At 45.7% G+C, this 17,428-nt stretch overlaps 1 protein-coding gene across 1 annotated transcript; it reads right to left on the bottom strand.

The window, feature by feature from the left end:
* Window positions 1-5,724: 5,724 nt before the first annotated feature.
* Window positions 5,725-16,291, bottom strand: KLK7 (kallikrein related peptidase 7). Its single transcript, XM_021004051.1, has 6 exons — window positions 16,014-16,291; window positions 14,702-14,850; window positions 13,297-13,453; window positions 11,829-12,082; window positions 11,058-11,194; window positions 5,725-5,958 (listed from the first exon to the last, which is right to left on the bottom strand). Exons 2-6 carry the CDS (start codon window positions 14,778-14,780, stop codon window positions 5,809-5,811), a joined length of 777 nt encoding a protein of 258 aa, XP_020859710.1. The 5' UTR covers window positions 14,781-14,850; window positions 16,014-16,291; the 3' UTR covers window positions 5,725-5,808.
* Between the last annotated feature and the right edge of the window lie 1,137 nt (window positions 16,292-17,428).

Below are 17,428 nucleotides of genomic sequence, written 5' to 3'. Positions count from 1 at the left end.
TAGAGGTGAAGGAGAAATGGAAGGAAATGGGGTACATGGAGGCTCGCCAGAGCTTAGCACAGCTTGGCATAACGTGAGGAATGATTGTTTACCAGCTAGTTGACAGGAGGTAGATGGGTGAATAGAGGGAATGAGGGAAACAGAGAAGACAGAAGGAGAGTAGGGCTTCCTGAGGGGAGTGAGGCGTCAATATGGTCATGGTCTCGGGGTCAGGAGACCTTGATTCAGTCCCACTGCAGATGTCTGCTACCTTTGTGACCTTGAGAAAGTAACTCCATCTCCCAGAGTCCCAAGGGTGAGGAACATGCCACCTCAAGGACACATGGGGCCCTCTAGGTCCTCGGGTGTGGCCTTTTGACTGAGTCCAAGTTTTACGGAACAAATCCTTTCATTAAGGGGATTTGTTCTGTGAGGTTCAGATTCAGTCAAAGGGCCGCACTTGAGTCCTAGAGGACTCAACTAAGTCATCTACAAAACTAAGTGAATAATCCTTGCACCCCCTATGTTATAATGTCACTGTAAGAAATTATAAACCTATACTTTGTTACCAGACATGAAACACAGTGGCTGAGAACCATGGGAATGGAGGGGAAATGGGCAAAGGAACACATCAGGATGTGTGTGGGGCACGTTGTCTTGCTCATGTAGATTCTGTGTCCAGATATGTCTAGATGCTGCCCACAGGGAGGTAAGAATAGATGTTTCTAGGGTCTTCTACTACCACCCTTCTTCAAGGAAGGCTTGGATTCATGACAGGAGGAGAAATAGAAAGTTGGGGCCAGATACTGGCCACTCTGCTCTCCTCCAAGAGAGGATCATGGCTGTTCAGTCATGAAAATATTCAGTCACGTCTCACTCTCTGTGACCCCATTTAGAGTTTTCTTGGCAGAGATATTGAAGTGGTGCGCCATTTCCTTCCCCAGCTCATTTTACAGATGAGGAGACTGAGGCAAGCAGGGTTAAGTGACTTACCCAGGGTCATATAGCCAGAGGTCTGTGCTAAGATAGAAAGACCAAAGCAAAACAGTCTCTGCCCTGATGGGAGGAAGCAAAGAGTACATACATTCATACATTCAAGATACATACAAAGCAGGTACAAGAGAACCTGAGAGGAGAAGGCTCTAGCATCTGGGGTTGGGGGAAGGTGGTATTTGGAAGATTTGGAAAGGTCTCTACTTCAAAACGTGGTATTGGAGCTGAGTCAGAAAGGAAGCCAGGGATTCTAAGAGGTGTGGGTAAGAGGTGAGAGGCAATCACTGCTAAGGCAAGGAGACTGCAGTTGGAGCATCGTGTGTGAGGAACAGAAGCTAGGTCAGCATGGCTGGACAGTTGAATGAGGGAAGGTATTGAGAGAAATGATTATTTCTAGTTATTGATATCTATATTGATAATCTCATTACTGATATCTAATTAATAACTAATTATTGAATTAGGACTAAGGCTTTTTTTTCCCCTTTTCTAATTCCTCATTCAGAAATCAGCCACTGCAGGTTACTCAGGTAGCCTTTGAAGTGCAAGGCTAATACTGAGAAGGAAAACTCAGATCTGTTCAAAAAGGTAAAGAAATTTTAGTTTAGGTGAATTGATGGATTCCCGCCCTCTGTGTTTTACTCAAACAGGTCTGGGAAAATTCAGATTCTCCCATTTTTCAGATGAGTGATGGGATATAGATAAGTCTCTCTGGCAATAAAAACTGAGTGATCAAAGTCACATGCCCCAGCCCCTCATTAGAACAGATCCACCTCTCATTATACTATTCATTCTCTCTCATTATTTGTTAGCCAATCACAGTCAATTGCCACCCCCAGGAACACCCACTCTTCCAAGGGCATATAAGTGTTCTGTGGATTCCATGAGGCGTTTTAGGCATTCGAGAGTGTCACTGGCCCCTTTCATTAGTTATATGCTATCATGATCAATGAAATTATTACTCTCCCAGAAATTACGTCTCTCAAACTTTTTATACATCACATTGTTGTTCAGTTTTTTTTTTCAGTAGTGTCTGACTCTTCATGATCCTTTTTGGGGGGTTTTCCGGGCAAAGATACTGGAGTGCTTTGCCATTTCTTTCTTCAGCTCACTTTACAGATGAGGAAATTGAGGCAAATGGGGTGAAGTGATTTGCAGGGTTACATGGCTAGGAAGTGTCTAAGGTCAGATTTGAACTCAGGTAGAAGAGTCTTCTTGACTCCAGACTCCACACTCTATGCACTGTGAGACCACTTAGGTACACCCTGAAAAGTGCTATAATAGATACTATCATTTTCATGGCAGCATTTTTTGCAGTAGTTAAAAAAAAAAAAAACCTGGAAAGAAAGTAGGTAACCATCACTGAAGAACAGCTTACCAAACCATAATATATAAATATTGTGGAGTATTGTTTCACTAATGAGGAACAAATGTGAGGAATTTAGCAAAACATGGAAAGACTAGTACAAACTCTTTTAAAACAAAGAAAGCCCAGTCAGTGGGTTGTAACCACTTATTAAGAGCTTCCTCTGTATCAGGGAGAAGGTTAAGCAAACAGTGCTTACAATGACATTAAAAGACAATATAAGTACCAGGACCAATCTTAATCCAGGATGACAAATGATGAAACACACTTCCTTGTTCTTCTTGGCAGGGAGGTGAGGGATCATGGGTGCAGAAGGCGATGTCCACTATCAGATGAGGTCTCTCTGTCAGTTGATTTTGCTTGGCTGCTTTTCTTTGTTACAAAAGGGGGAAGGATCAGCAAGGAAGGGAGGGGGTTGTGTGATGGGACACAGAAGAAAACGACCACAGTGTATTCCTTGGAAGCAGGGGTTGTCTTTTACCATTCTTTGTATTGCCAGCACTTAGCATGGTGCCTGGAAGATGGGAGAGGCTTTTACAAAGTACTTACTGACTGACTGAAGACAAAAGTCCTCAATAAAACTTGCTTTTAAAATTTCAAATTACAGAGAGACAATGATGAAACAAAGAGCCTTGAACTTGAAATTAGAGATCCTGGCTTTAATTCTTAGTAAAAGCTTAATAAATGTTTTTCTTTCCTTGCTTTCTGGCTCACATACTTACCTCATTTCATTAGGTCATTTCATCTCTCTGAGCCTCAGTCTTTTTGTCTGCAAAATGAGGATAATAATACAACCTACCTCATGAAGTTATTATGAAGAAATTGCTTTATTAACCAAAAATCACTATTTAAAAAAAAAAAGAGCTAATGACCCATGGCAGATTCATCCAGTTAAATTCAGAAGGACACGTTGCCAAGTGATGATGGAAGTGATATTAAGATATGTTAATATATAATATGTTAAATAAAATGTCAATATCTAGTCTATATTAATATATTATATGTGATAAGATATTAATATGTGTGTATATGCATATGTATACAAGCATCTACATATTTATATTGTGTATAAATATATGTGAATTTGTTTGTGTATATGTACACACATATAGGTACACCCGAATGACTCATAAAAGACCTACTCATGAGGCTCCAATGGGCCAATCATGTGCATTGTAGAATGGGGTGACCACACTGGTCTTTGACTTCTTCCTCATTCTCACCATCTGACCGTTGATGAGCTCTAAGGATGCTCTCCATCCATTATCTCCTTTGTCAGAGGCAGCATTCATGGCAGAATGCTTGCTCATACCACAAGCCAGAGTCCTGTGACCCTGGGCATGTCATATAGCCCCTTGTGTATCTTGAGTATTTGATCTCATGGGATCCTCCCAATAGCCCCTTGTAGCAGGTACATTCCACATATCTTGTCATCCCCATTTTCCACATACAGAGGTTATAGTGGAGAAATAACTCACCCACAGTGACAGAGTTATCAAATATTGGAGGCTGTTTTTCAGCCCAGATCACAATATCGATGAGAGGAGAGAAGAATAACATGGGGGAATATGGGAAACTTAGAAGAGGATTTTCTTTTCCTGGGTCCAGACTTGTGGAGAACTCTCAGTGTGGAAACTGAGGCAGAGCAGCAGCTCAAATGTGACTGACAGTTTGAAGTAGTCACCAAAGGCCCTGAGAGTTTAAGCGATTTAGTATCACACAGCCAGCAGGCATCATCAGGGGGACCTGTCCTTCTGACTCCGGTATCAATTTCTGTATCCACTATACCAGTGATTCTCAGGATGTGGTCAAGGTCCTGAGGGTCCCTGAGGGTCCTTGAGGTCAAAATTCTTTTTATTATCATACTAAGACATTGTACTTTCTAATAAGGTCAACGTTAATAACTAACCCTCTTTGGTGGGTCCCCAATAATTTCTGAAGAGTGTAAAGGGTCCAGAGACCACAAGGTCTGAGAGCAGCCACTTGATCCACTGTGAGGGAACATGGAGTAATGTTAAGGACACTTACATTCCTCACATAGGGAGCATGGAGGTGACCCGACAAGAACATCATGATGTGGCTGCTGCTGCTGCCGTTTTCTTGGCCTGGTGACATCATCGACACAGATAGGCCCTGTGAGGAATTGCCTCCTGCAGGTCCTGCTCAGCGATCTGCTCCCTTTGAGAGTGATCTAGAGCACAGGGACACCAGGTGACCTGCCAACTGTCACATAAGCTGTGTTCAATTCTCCAACCTCAATCATAGACTGACCCTTTCTTGGCTAGGAGGGGGACATAAGGGATTCCCTCTTAAGGCCCCCTTCAATGCCTGATCCATGACACCAGGTGGCCTAAAGTCCTCACAGGCTATGCCAATGGAGAGAGAGTTCCAGCATGTCCTACCAAGATGAGGGACCAGAATCCAGGCTGATGACAGACTACGGGTCAGTTGCCCCAGACCAGCCTGGCTGAATTCAAAGATGCCTATCAATGAGTTAGAAATCTAGGGGCTACAGCAACTCCAAAAGCCATCTGCCAAATCATGCAAGGATTATAAATGGCATCATATGGGCAGGGTGTGGCCACATTGATAATATCAGTGGAGCATTGCAATCAGACCAGGCTATGGGAGAGGAAGGGGGAAGGGGCAGGGACCTAAGTGGATAACAAGGGAATGGGGTATATATATGACATTAGGAGAGAGAGATGGGGAAAATGTGGGCTAGAAATATTTAAGCTATACTCCCTGAGATATGAGAAAACACCTCCCCCACACAACTTTGCAGAGGTTGGGGTCCATGGATGTGAGATGTTGTATATGTTGTTAGATTTTTTGCATGCATTGTTTCACTGATTTTTATTCTCTTTTTTTTCTTAAAAAAATCTGTTATATAGGATGGCTCTCTGAGAGAGACATTTAGAAGGCATACAGGGGAATTTTTAAGTGTTGTAAAGCCAAAAGATTTTAAAATTTTATTTTCCTAAAATGAAAATAAATAAATGTCCAAGGTATGGAAAAAACAGAGTATTTGGCTATGGCAGGGCCCAAAAAAACCCTCTGGAAGCAGGTGTGAGGTGTGACTTCATGGTTTCTCTTGATAGAGTGCTGGCCAGTTTCTGAGTCAGTCATTCTATTATAGGTCAATAATGCTCTCTACCTGGAGTCTCAGGAATATTCCCCAGGGACTGACACCTCTTTCCCTGCATCCTCCTATCCCTCCCCTCCCCTATATTTTTTCCCCTCTGAGGTTGGGTAAGAGGGACAGAGATTTCTAGCCCCCAACTTTTACCTTTAACTTTTACCTCAGCCCCAAAACACAGGGTGTCTCTCCTTTCTTAAAGCAAAGGCATAAGATATGCATGTAAATACAGACAGGGTTGTGGATATCACATTTATTGGGAGTTCTGCCCCCAGGTACTCCACCAATATGCTCACACACACACACACACACACACACACACACACACACACACTCAACTCCTCATAGTTTTCCGGATCCAGGGGATAAATTTGCAAACTTCAGTGTAGACACCAGGGTCATTGGGCTGGCCACAAGGGAAGGTTCCCCATGATACCAGGCCCTGCAAGACTCCACCACATACCAAGGGACCCCCAGAGTCACCCTAGGAAGAGAGAGAGAGATGGGAGAGTCAATGCTAAATTTCATAGAAAATATCTTCTGGCCTGGAGTAGAACCTATGCTCCCAAATCCCAGTTCCATGAGCCCAATGCCTGGTCCTGTTCGATAAAGTTCCTCTGTCTTTACCAGCAAGAGAGGACATTGTTCCAAGGGGTGCTGTTGCAGGACAGGGTATGGGGCATCACCCATGGACAGTGACCCTCCCCAGATGATGGGAGACATTGTCACTTGGGACCAAGCCCTGGCTTCCCCTCTCACTGTCTTATTTGGTGGAGAGAATGGCGGCCAAAAATGCCTTAAAGGGGACCCTGACCTGACAGAGGAAGAGGTTAGTTTATCTCATTCCCCTTTCATGAGATCATCATATATTTAGACCTTGAATCAACTTTCAAGACCATCTCATCCAAAGCCCTTGTTTACAAGTGAGGAAACTAAGGCACAGAACATTTAAATGCCTTGCCTAGGATCACACAGCTAATAAGTACCAGAAATGGGATTTGAACCTGAATCTTCCTGCTTCCAAATCCAATGCCCCACACCGTATATCAGGCTGCCTCAGCATTGGTTCCCCTAAAATCTTCCCTTCCTGTCTTGGGCAGACATAGGAAGGGGAAACAGTAAGCAACTCCCTAGGCTGTGAAACAGGAGACTTCATTTCTGGCCTGTGTCCTGACACGGACTTGCTAGCGACCTTGGACAAGTCTTTTCCCCTCAGTTAACCTCCCAATAAAATGGAGGACTAGATGATCCCCAAGGGCACTTCCAGCTTTGAATAATAATGGCAAATCTTGTTTCTCTAGTGCTTTGAGGTTTAGAAAGTGTTTTCTTTGCAATATCCCTGGGAGATCAAAAGTGAAAGTGCTTTTATCCCCACCTTCCCAAGATTCTGGCATTGACTGACTTTTCCAAAATTAGAACATTAATAAGTGTGGGAGCTGGAATGCCTACCGAGGCCTTCTCCACTATAACTGATTGCTTCTGAAGTCTAGAATCAAGAGGGACTCAGGGGAAGAGACAGAGAGAGAGAAAAAGAAAAGGGGAGTCAGAGACAGATGAAAAGAAAAAGAGGGAGAGAGGAAGAGACAGGGAAATGGGAGGGGAAGACAGAAAGATAAAGACAAGATATTAGACATTACACAGAGGCAGAAATAGAGACGGGCAGAGCCAGAACCTTGAATTAACTTTCAAGACCATCTCATCCAAAGCCCTTGTTTACAAATGAGGAAACTAGGACACACAGAACATTTAAATGCCTTGCCTAGTATCACACAGCTAATAAGTACCAGAGATGGGATTTGAACCTGAACCTTCCTGCTTCCAAATCCAGTGCCCCATACAGTGCATTAGGCTACCTCACCATCGGTTCCCCTTAAATCCTCCCTTCCTGTCTTGGGCAGACATAGGAAGGGGAAACAGTAGGCAACTCCCTAGGCTGTGAAACAGGAGACAACTCCCTAGGCTGTGAAACAGGAGACTTCATTTCTAGCCTATGTCCTGTCACGGACTTGCTAGTGACCTTGGACAAGTCTTTTCCCCTCAGTTAACCTGCCTATAAAATGGGACGGACTAGATGATCCCCCACCTCTGCAAAGTGGTGTGGGGGAGGTGACAGATTACACATACAGGTTTGTAGCCTGGGAGCTCTCTGACTCTGAATCTTACCATTCCCTCAGCCCCCACCTCCAAACAATTCTATTGTGGTTCCCTCCTCCAAGCCTCTCCCAGCTAGGTCTTCTCTCCACCCTTACTGCCTTCTCCCTAGTTCAAGCCCCAATTCCTTCCTGCCTGGACTATTATAAATTACCTGTTCATTGGTGTCCATCTTAATTGTAGTAACCTCCCCTCCCCAATATATCCGCTAAACCAGTGATGTCCAACTCAAGCAGAAATGGGGACCGCTAAGTCATACTGTAGGACCCCTGTGGAGTCACATATTGACTTAGAGAGACACATATTAACATTATCTGTTCTATCATGTTGTCATTTATTTTGTTAAATATTTCCCAATTAAATTTTCATCTGGCTTGGGACCCACTCTGGAGCGTTAAAAGTGCCTGGGATGCCGCCATTCTAAATCACTGCCTGTAATTTGGACACAGACCCTGCCTGTGATTTAGATTCTTCTGAACATACTATTCTGACCATGGCACTCCTCAAGAATCTTCAGTAGCTCCCAATCTCTAGTGAATGAAGTTTTAATCTCTTAATTGGGGTACTCAAAGCCTTCGAAGATCTGGCGCTAATCTACCTTCCGAGCCTTATCTTACACAGCCTCTTTCACATATGCTATCTAGAGGCAGCTAGATGCAAAGTGGATAGAGTGATGGACCTGGCATCAGGAAGACCTGAATTCAAATCTAGTCTCAGACACACTGGCTGTGTTACTTTGAATAAGTCACTTAACTTCTTTCTGTCTCAGTTTCCTCAACTGTAAAATAGGGATAATAACAGTGCTTCTTCCGATGGCTGTTGTGAGGATCAAATGAAATTATATTTGTAAAGTGTTTTGGCAGTCTTAAAGCGCTCTATAAACGCTAAGAATTGTTATTTTACCTTCCAGTCAAACATGTTAGTTTCCTCCCTCGGTCAACCCCAAAGATTCCCTGTGTTCTCCTGACTCCCTGCTTTTGACCACAATAGTCTCATGCTAGGCTGTGCTCTCCACCAGGATAGGTGCTTGGAATCTGGCCTCGGAATATTGTAAGCCCCTAGGGAACAGGGGGTCTCATTGTATCCCTAATACAGCATCGTGTACCTAATACATCATGGTAAAGGACCTCGAAGGTAATCTGGCCCAACCTTCACCTGGCACATAATCAACATTAATATATCCTTTATTGTATTACAGCCCAGATGGGGTCATCCAGCCCTTTTTTGGAGACTTCAGGTGATGGAAAATTCACTTTCTTATAAGGCAATCCATTCCAATTTGCATAGCTCTAATTGTTAGGCAGTTTCTTTCCCAGGGATACAGGAAAACAAGACAGGTGTTTTTGTTTGCTTGTTTGCTTGTTTTGTTTTGTTTCTTACTTTGTTTGTTTTTTAAATTATCCTTAAGCACCAAAGGTGAGAATGTACATCTGGGTGGAAAAAATCCAGGGCTCTAAGTTGACCACAAACTCCATATGTACCAGTTACACAACAAGGCAGCCGTAAAAATCAGGACTAAATCTTCCTCTCTACAATTCTCCTTAGCCTTACTCCACTGGCTTCTAGTTTTGCCCCCTGAAGCCAAGCAGAACAAATCTCATCTGCTCCATTGTTCTCGATTCTGGAATACAGGTTTCCGGGATTACCTTTCCCAATTCTTTCAACTGGTCTTCAATGATGTATTATCTAACTCTCTTGTCAGTCTCATTACCCTCCTCCAACCTCTCTTTGTACATCTTTACTGAAGTGGGATATGCAGAGGGCTCCAGATGTAATCTGACCAGAGAAAAGTATTGAGTGATTACCAGCCTTGATCTGAACACCACGCCTTTCTTCATAAACCTTAGGGAAGCATTAACTTTTAGGAATGCCCTGTGCACAATTGGTACATGTTGAGTTTGTGGTCAGCTCAGACCCCTGAAGTTTTTTCCCAGATGTACCATCTCACTCTTTGTATTTAAGGTTGATTTTTTTTTAAACCCAACTATCGTAGTTTTTTTTTTTTCTGTATCCCTGGTATAAATTCATGTAAATCAATTAAGGCTATTGTTCCAGCCTGCTGATCCAGTCTGGATCCTGACTTTTTCATCCAATATCTTAGGTACCCCCTCTAATCCTCCTGTCATCTATGCATTTGACAAGCGTGCCTTTTTCCAAATCAATGATTAAAAAAATAATAATAATAACGGCACTGGGCCCATGGCAGATGCTTGGGCAATCCCTTAAAGATCTTCCAAACTTACCTCATTCCGATAAGATAAACACTTTACTAGATACACCTAACTATACTACGTAGCCCATATCTCCAGCTTCTTACTATTCTTCTTCATATGATATTCCCAGAACTGAGCACAATACACAATATGCCGTTTGACCAGGGTAGATTATTAAGATACTGGCTGGTTCCTCACTCTTGATGTTTCCCTTTTATTCAGGCAACCTAAGTATTTTGGCCACATTTGTGGCTCACAATGAAGTCTTAGTCCCCTAACACCCCAATTTGGTTCACATGAATAGCTCTCTAATAATAAGCTTTCCCATCTTATATTTGGGAAATTGACTTTCTGAACCCAAATTTGTAACTTTACATTTATCTCTATCAGATGTCATTTGCATAGATTTGGCTCTGTGTTCTAGCCTATCCAGTTCTTTCCAGACTCTGCTATCTATCATGATAGCATTTCTTATCATCTGAAAGTGCAATAAGCCTACTATATATAGCTTCATCCAAGTCACTGGCAATAAAAGCTAGCATTTATAGAGAGTATTAAGATTTGCAAAACTCTTTACACATATTACCTCTTTCAAGTCTCACAACAGCCCTGGGTAGTAGGTATTATTATTATCATTTTACAGAGGAGGAAGCTGAGGTAAAGGTGAAGCAACTTGCCCCCTAGGTCACACAGCTAGTCTGGATTTGAACTCAGATCTCCCTCACTATAGATCTAGCATTCTGTCTACTGTGCCACCCAGCTGCCTATACGTATTAAACAGTAGAAAGCTAAGAATAGCTTTCTGGGGCCTTCCAGGGAGGGAGGGAGAGAGGGAGACAGAGGCAGAGACAGAGAGACAGAGACAGAGAGAGAGAGAGAGAGAGAGAGAGAGAGAGAGAGAGAGAGAGAGGGAAGAGAGAGAGAGAGAGAGAGAGAGAGAGAGAGAGAGAGAGAGAGAGAGAGAGAAGAAAGAGAGAGAGAGAAGGGGAGAGAGCTGAAGAGACAGAGAGAAAAGAACAAGAAGGGGGAGGAGGAGGAAAGAAGCTAAGAGAAGAAAAAGAAAGAGTGAGAGAGAGGAGAGAGAGGCACAAGAGAAGAGGCAGAGAGAAAGAGAAGAAAAAGAGTGAGAAAAGAGAGAAAAAAGAAAGAGAGGAGAGAGAAGAGAAAGGAGAAAGGGAGAGGGGTGAAGGAGGAGGGACAGGACAATGTGGAGACTTACATTGCATGCATTGGTTTTAGAGTTCGGGATGCCCGCACACAGCATGGATTCCTTCAATAGATCCTGGTAAACCTTCTTGCAGTCCGCGGTGGAAATGATGCTTACATTTGTACACTGGAGCTCTTGTGGATATGTTGCTGTTGGAGATGGGGGAGAAGAGAAAGATCCTCAGTCATCCAGCAGGAATAAGGATGTATGAAGCCTCAAGGCAGGGAGAGGAAGGGCGGTGATCCATAGCTGCTCTAATCCCATGAGCCTGGTAGTCAGGGGCTGGGGATGCCCAATACCTAGGTCTCTAATGCAGATGGGAGTGAGGATAAACACTGCTATCCCTAAGTGATAGAGACTGGGGAGTTAGAAAGTATGAGTTTCCAGGAGAATGTGAGTTTGGGGAGCGAAGGTTCAGATTTGATCCCTGAGAATCAGAGGTAAAGAGGTATAAAGCTCAGGTGCCTCAGTATCCAGGAAATAGGCTCTGATGGTCCTGAAGGCCTGTCCCTTGCCAGAAGAGCAGGATTGTGGAACTGAAGACTCTGGTACCAAAGGGCAGGGGGCAGATAGACGGGAATCTCACACGTATGGTTCTCCAGTGGGGAGGGGTGGGCTGGGAGCTGGGAGGGATCAGGAGACCTAAATTCCTGAAAAATGTGGCATCTCAGGAAGTATGGACTCTCAAGGCTTAAGCGGAAAAGGGGGTTGGATTCTTGGGTCCTTACGAAGTGTTATGGAAGTGAGATGCCTGGGTTCCTGGGGACTGTACAGCAGACTTACCATCTGGGCTGGTGGTGGTACCCCAGCCAGAGACAGTACAGGAGGTGCCAGGTGAGACACACTTGGAGGGCAGTGTGATGGGTCTGATGTTGGTCCCCAGCCTGGCTGGCCTCTGTAGCTTTATCAGCATGAGGTCATTGACGTGGGTGACAGTCGAGTACTGAGGATGCCGGTATGACTGGGTGGCCTGGATCACTTGGGACCCCCTCTCTCTGCCGTTCAGACTGTGTTTGCCCAGGTGCACATTGTATGAACTGGGGAGTCAAAGAGACTGTTAGAAGTGTGCTGAGCCTGAAAGCAATAGGCAGAGATTCGCAGGGATAGAGAAAGAGGAGGGAGACCCTCAGAAACAGACAGAAACAGCAACAGGAAATGGCAAACCACACTGGTATCTTTGCCAAGAAAACCCCAAATGGGATCACAGAGAATCAGACACCACTGAACAATAAAAGGCCTTGGACAAATCACTTAATTTCTCAGGTGGGGCCCTAACCTCTACCCCTATAAAATGAGAGGTTGGCCTGAAACAGGAGTTCTTAATTTTATTGTTTGTTTTGTTTAATGGACCCCTTCTCAGAATGCTTTGTGTTACCTGCATTCATAGTTAAAGGAAATGTTAAATTTCAGTTAGAGGCTAGTGAAAATACTTCTTCCCCATCCAAGATTACAGCCCCCTGAAATCTGTTCACAGACCCCTGGGACCCAAGGCTAAGAATCTCTGGACTATTCTTATGTTCTTAGGCTCCTGGAAAGAGAGAAGAGAAGAACAGAGAAACAGACAGAGAGACTGGAAGAGAGAGATGGATATACAGAAGCTGAGGGTCAGAGATGCAGAGATTGAGAGAGAGGCACCAGCAGACATGGAAACAGACAAAGGAGATAAGCATTTAAAGACTTGAAGAGAAAGACAAAAACACAAAGAGAATTTAGTTCTGAGTCACTGGCCGCCTTCGGGCAAGTCACATCCATTTTCCTCATTGATAATACTACTGATAAGAAATAATAACAATAACAATGATAATGATCCCTTACATTTTCCCGGCCCTTACTCATTATCTTATTTGATCCACCCAATCCTGCCTGGTTGGTAGTAGAAGTTTTATACCCATAGTGAAAAACTGAGGAGAGGAGGCCAAAGTCCAACCCAGGCCTGCAGGCTTTAAGCCCAGGATTCTTTTCACTGCATTGTCAATTCTACAACGAACCGAGAAAGACAGACTGAGCTATAGACAGATAAGACAGGCATATAAAGACAGAAAGATAGAGAGACTGAGGCAGAAAGAGAAAGACAGAGAAGTCAGGACATGAGACAAAAAGACAGAAAACCAAAGGACAGAGACAATGACAAAAAGAAAAATTAAGGACAAAAAGACATGAAAGAGACAGAGATAAAAAGAGAGATTGAGCAAGGAAAAGACAGATAGAAAAGAGAGACTCTCCTCCCCCATTGTAGCCCTCACCCTCTTACTTCATCATGCAGTGCTCAGCTGTAAGCACCCAGTTGCTAGCCACAAGCACTCCACCACAGTGCAGCTGATTTCCATTGAACAGGGCCACCTGCCAGGGGTGGGAACCCCGGCTACACTCCTCCCCCTCAATGATCTTGTCTCCTTCCCTGTCAGACTCTGCAAGAAGAAACACCCGAGGATGAGGGCAGGGAGGGGGAAAGAGAGAAAAGGAGGGGGGAAAGGGAGAAGGGAGGGAGGAAGAGAGGAAGGGAGAGGGTCTCAGGACCACTGAGATGGGGAAGCCCTGACTTGGAGAGGCTGAAGAGGATCAGGAGAGAGTTCCACGCAGAGACAGAAGCTGATATAGAGGCAGGGAGAGAAATGGGGAGTGGGAGGAGCCTCTAGGATATTGGTATGGGTGGGGGGAGACATCCTGACCTGGGCATGTGGAGATGTCTCAAGTCAGGAGAATGAAAGCTAAGGAGAAAAAGAGAGATTGAGGGGCATAAAGACAGATATATAGTCAGAGTGAAGCAGGGGAGCATCTCAAGAACACAGAGATGGGAGGAGGGATGGATTGAGAATCAGAAGTGAAAGATGGTCCACAGAAACACATAGCAGTAGAAAGGGAGAAAGAAGTTCTTCGACATAGGGCAGAGGGCTGGTGAAACAGAAGCTGGTTTGGGTTTGTTATAGAGTATCAGAGGGAAAAACAGACGGACAGACAGACTTGGAATGGTAGAAGAAGGAAGCTTCAGAGATGATGACAAGATACCACTAATGTGGGATATTGGGAGCCAAGAAAGTGTTGTATGGTCAGAAGACTATACAGAAAAACCAAGATAGAGACAGCAGTAGAGAGAAGGAAGGACGGAAGGAAGGGAACCTCAGAGATGCTGCAATGAAAGAAGATGGCCTCAGCCTTAGGGATGACACATGGAAAGATACATTAGAATAGGAAGAGAGGAAGGGACAGGGTCTCAGGACCACTGAGATGGAAAGCCCTGACTTGGAGAGGCTGAAGAGGATCAGGAGAGAGTTCCCCACAGAGCAGAAGCTGATATAGGGACAGGAAGAGCTGAGATAGAAAAGAGTCTAAGAGTGAGTTGCCCTCCCTGATTAGACGGAAGGGGAGAAAGGTCTTGACCTGGAGCAATAGATATGAGAAGGGTTAGAGAGGGTTGAGAGGAGAAACAGAGGCTGAGAGACGAGGACTCATTAAGACAAAGCAGAAAGAGGCATGCTCAGAAAGTTGGGAGTCACTCAGAGAACCAATCTAGGTCAAGAAGAGTGTACAGGAGAGGATCCCATGGAGGGGAAGGATCAGTTTTAGAGGCCATGATGGGACGGTGTATTCTAGAAGAGGTCCAAAGAAGTTATGGGAGTAAGAGGTGGGGAGACAGTGGAGTTCATGCCTGGCCTTACCCTCTTCTGTCTGCTGGGCCCAAGGGACAGCTGCCATCAGCAGCAGCTGTAGCAGCCAAAGGTAGCATCCACGGGCCATGTTGATGCCTTCTCGTCAGACTGTCTCCCAGCTGATTCACTCCTTTTGAGTGACTTCTCTCCTGGAGGGCCTAGAAGGAATCAGACACAGGTAAGCATTAGCCCTCTGACTCTCACCTCCTTGGAGATCTAGGAATCTGAGCCTCCTGATCCTTGACCCTCAGAGACCCAAGAGTCTGACCTGCCCCCACTCCAACTTTAGGGATACAAATGTTCTTATCCCAAGGCCTGCCTTTTCAGGTACCCAGTGATCCTCTTTTATAGCTCCCTAGATTCAGAGGGAGAACAACCATCCTGGCCAATCTCACTTTACAAATGAGGTTAAGTGACTTGCCTAAGATCAGAGTGTTGCTGCAACGCAGAGCTGAGACTCGTGCTCCAAATGCAGTCTTCTTTCCCATGTACCTGGCTGTGCCCTCAACCCCCTCTGGACGCAGGAACTCAGGTGTCAGGAGCCTCCAGCTCCTGCTCAGCCTCAGAGCCCTAGATAGCTAGTGCTCCCTCACCCCTCTGGTAACTCCCATCCCAACTTCGGAGGAAAAGCGTGATGACGGATTGGAAAGAAGGCTAAATAGGGCCATTAGTGGTTGAAAAGGGGGGAGGTGAGAAGGGGCATTTTCTCTAAGAAAAATGGGGAAACAAGTTGTCCTAGGATAGGTTTAAGTGAGGTACTCCGCGGTCTTCAGTTTGGACGGTGGACGTGGCAGGGAAGAGGAGGGGGAGCGACTGGAGACGAGGACTCGTTCAAATTCGGGTCCCAGACATAGAAGGGGAACTCAACCCAAACTTGCAGAAGTGCATGGGCTGAGGGCTTCGATAGCTGGAGACGCAGGGCAAAGTTGGGGGTGGGGAAGGAAGTGGGGCTGGGAGACTCTGAGGATACAGAGAAATTAGAGGTCCAAGGGCATTTTAGGACTGGTAGCAGGTGTCCGGGAGCCAGAACTGGAACCCCAAAATACTGGGTCTTTGAGAGTGCAAAGGCTGGCTGGCCGGGACACCAGGGTCCCTGTGCGGGTGGGAGGAGGGGGTGCATGGAGAGAGTTGAGGGAGAGTCTGGAAGGAGGACAGTTGGGCACCCAAGCGGAGCCAGGCTTCTGAATCCCCAAGGGAAGCGGGGGAAGGGAGTCACTAACGTTTAGATGCCGGGAAAGCCTGGACCGGTGAGGCAAGTGAGTTCTGGGCGCTTGGGTGCCTTGGGGCCTGATATGAGGTCGGGGGAGGGCGCAGATCTCACCTCAGGCAGGGTCTCAGAGCAGGGTGCGTGGTGAGGGCGGGCTCCCCTTCAGCCTCGACCTTCCGTCCGATCCACAGTGACCTGCTCCGAGGAAGCTCCCACCTCTTATACTGGACCCTGCCCCACCCGTCTCCCCGCCTTCTCTGTTCGTCCTGGCTCAGTGCTCGGCTCCCAGAGGCGCGGGCGGCGCCCAGCTCTTTGACACCCCCTCCATTTGTTCCTTGTCCAGTCCCCCCGGGACCCCGGGACTGGGAAGATAAACAACAGAGGTTTCTTGCGTGGGGTCTGGGTCGGGTTGGCCCACCCCTGCCGCCCCCATCACCTCTGCCCCTCCCTCCCGCCCAGATCTGACTGGCTCTGCGAGGTTTCCTAGGATAAAGAACAGAGAGAGAGAGAGAGAGAGAGAGAGAGAGAGAGAGAGAGAGAGAGAGAGAGAGAGAGAGAGAGAGAGAGAGAGAGAGAGAGAGAGAGAGAGAGAGAGAGAAAGTGGGCTTAATAGGACGGGAGGGGACCCGGGAGCCCCCTGACTCTTTCAGGCATCCGTCCATCTATGTGCTCTGGTCTGTGTCACCCCCACCCCCGCCCCCGCTGTGAGGCCAAGCACTCAACAATCCCCTTCAGCGTCCAGACGCCAGCTTGGCTCTAACCCTAACCTTTGCTTGTCATGATCCCTTTGGGGAATCAGCCCGCTGAAACCTGGGAGTCCTCAGAATCATATTTTATCAACTCCTAAAAAATTGGATAGCATTGCAAGGAAAACCAATAATACGGAAATACAGTTACGCAGTTTTTCAGGCTAATGGATCTCAAGTTATGAACCCCTGAGCGAGAGAGTGGTAGATTGCTCAGAACTCCCCCTAGAACTGAGAATACCTTCAGCCTCCGCAGAGAGGCGGGTGTCCCCACCCCTAACTGGATTCTCTCTCCCAATCCCATTCACTTCTGGTGATATGAACTGAAAACTGTTCTATGTTCAAATCCCCTCTGCTACTATCTGTATGACCTAGACTCAACCTAACTTCCCTGGGTCTCAGTTTCCTCTTCTGTAAAATGGAACTGTCGAACTAAATGGTCCCTGAGTTCTCTTCCAGCTCCAGGTCTCATGAAACGGTAATCACAATCTCCTTGCATGCTTCCCTTCCACTTTTCCTGTCTAAATTCTTCTAGAGTGAATAGAAATAGTGCAGGCATATGATAAAGTGAAAAGAGCATTGACTCTGGAGTCAAAGGAACTGAGTGCAAATCCTGATTCTGACTCTTAATGTATAAATCTCCTAACCATCCTGGACTTCAGTTTCTTCCTCTGTAAAATCAGAGGGTTAGACTAGGAGGCTTCTGAAGATGCTTTCAGCTTATAGGAGGATCAGTCCTTCCAGACTTTTAGTTAGTGGTTACTCTGTTACCACCATTGATCA

This window comes from Phascolarctos cinereus, unplaced genomic scaffold, assembly GCF_003287225.1.
Source record: "Phascolarctos cinereus isolate Bilbo 61053 unplaced genomic scaffold, phaCin_HiC Scaffold_726;HRSCAF=1367, whole genome shotgun sequence".
NCBI classification, from domain to species: domain Eukaryota; kingdom Metazoa; phylum Chordata; class Mammalia; order Diprotodontia; family Phascolarctidae; genus Phascolarctos; species Phascolarctos cinereus.
This window is presented reverse-complemented; position numbering and strand designations above follow the sequence as displayed.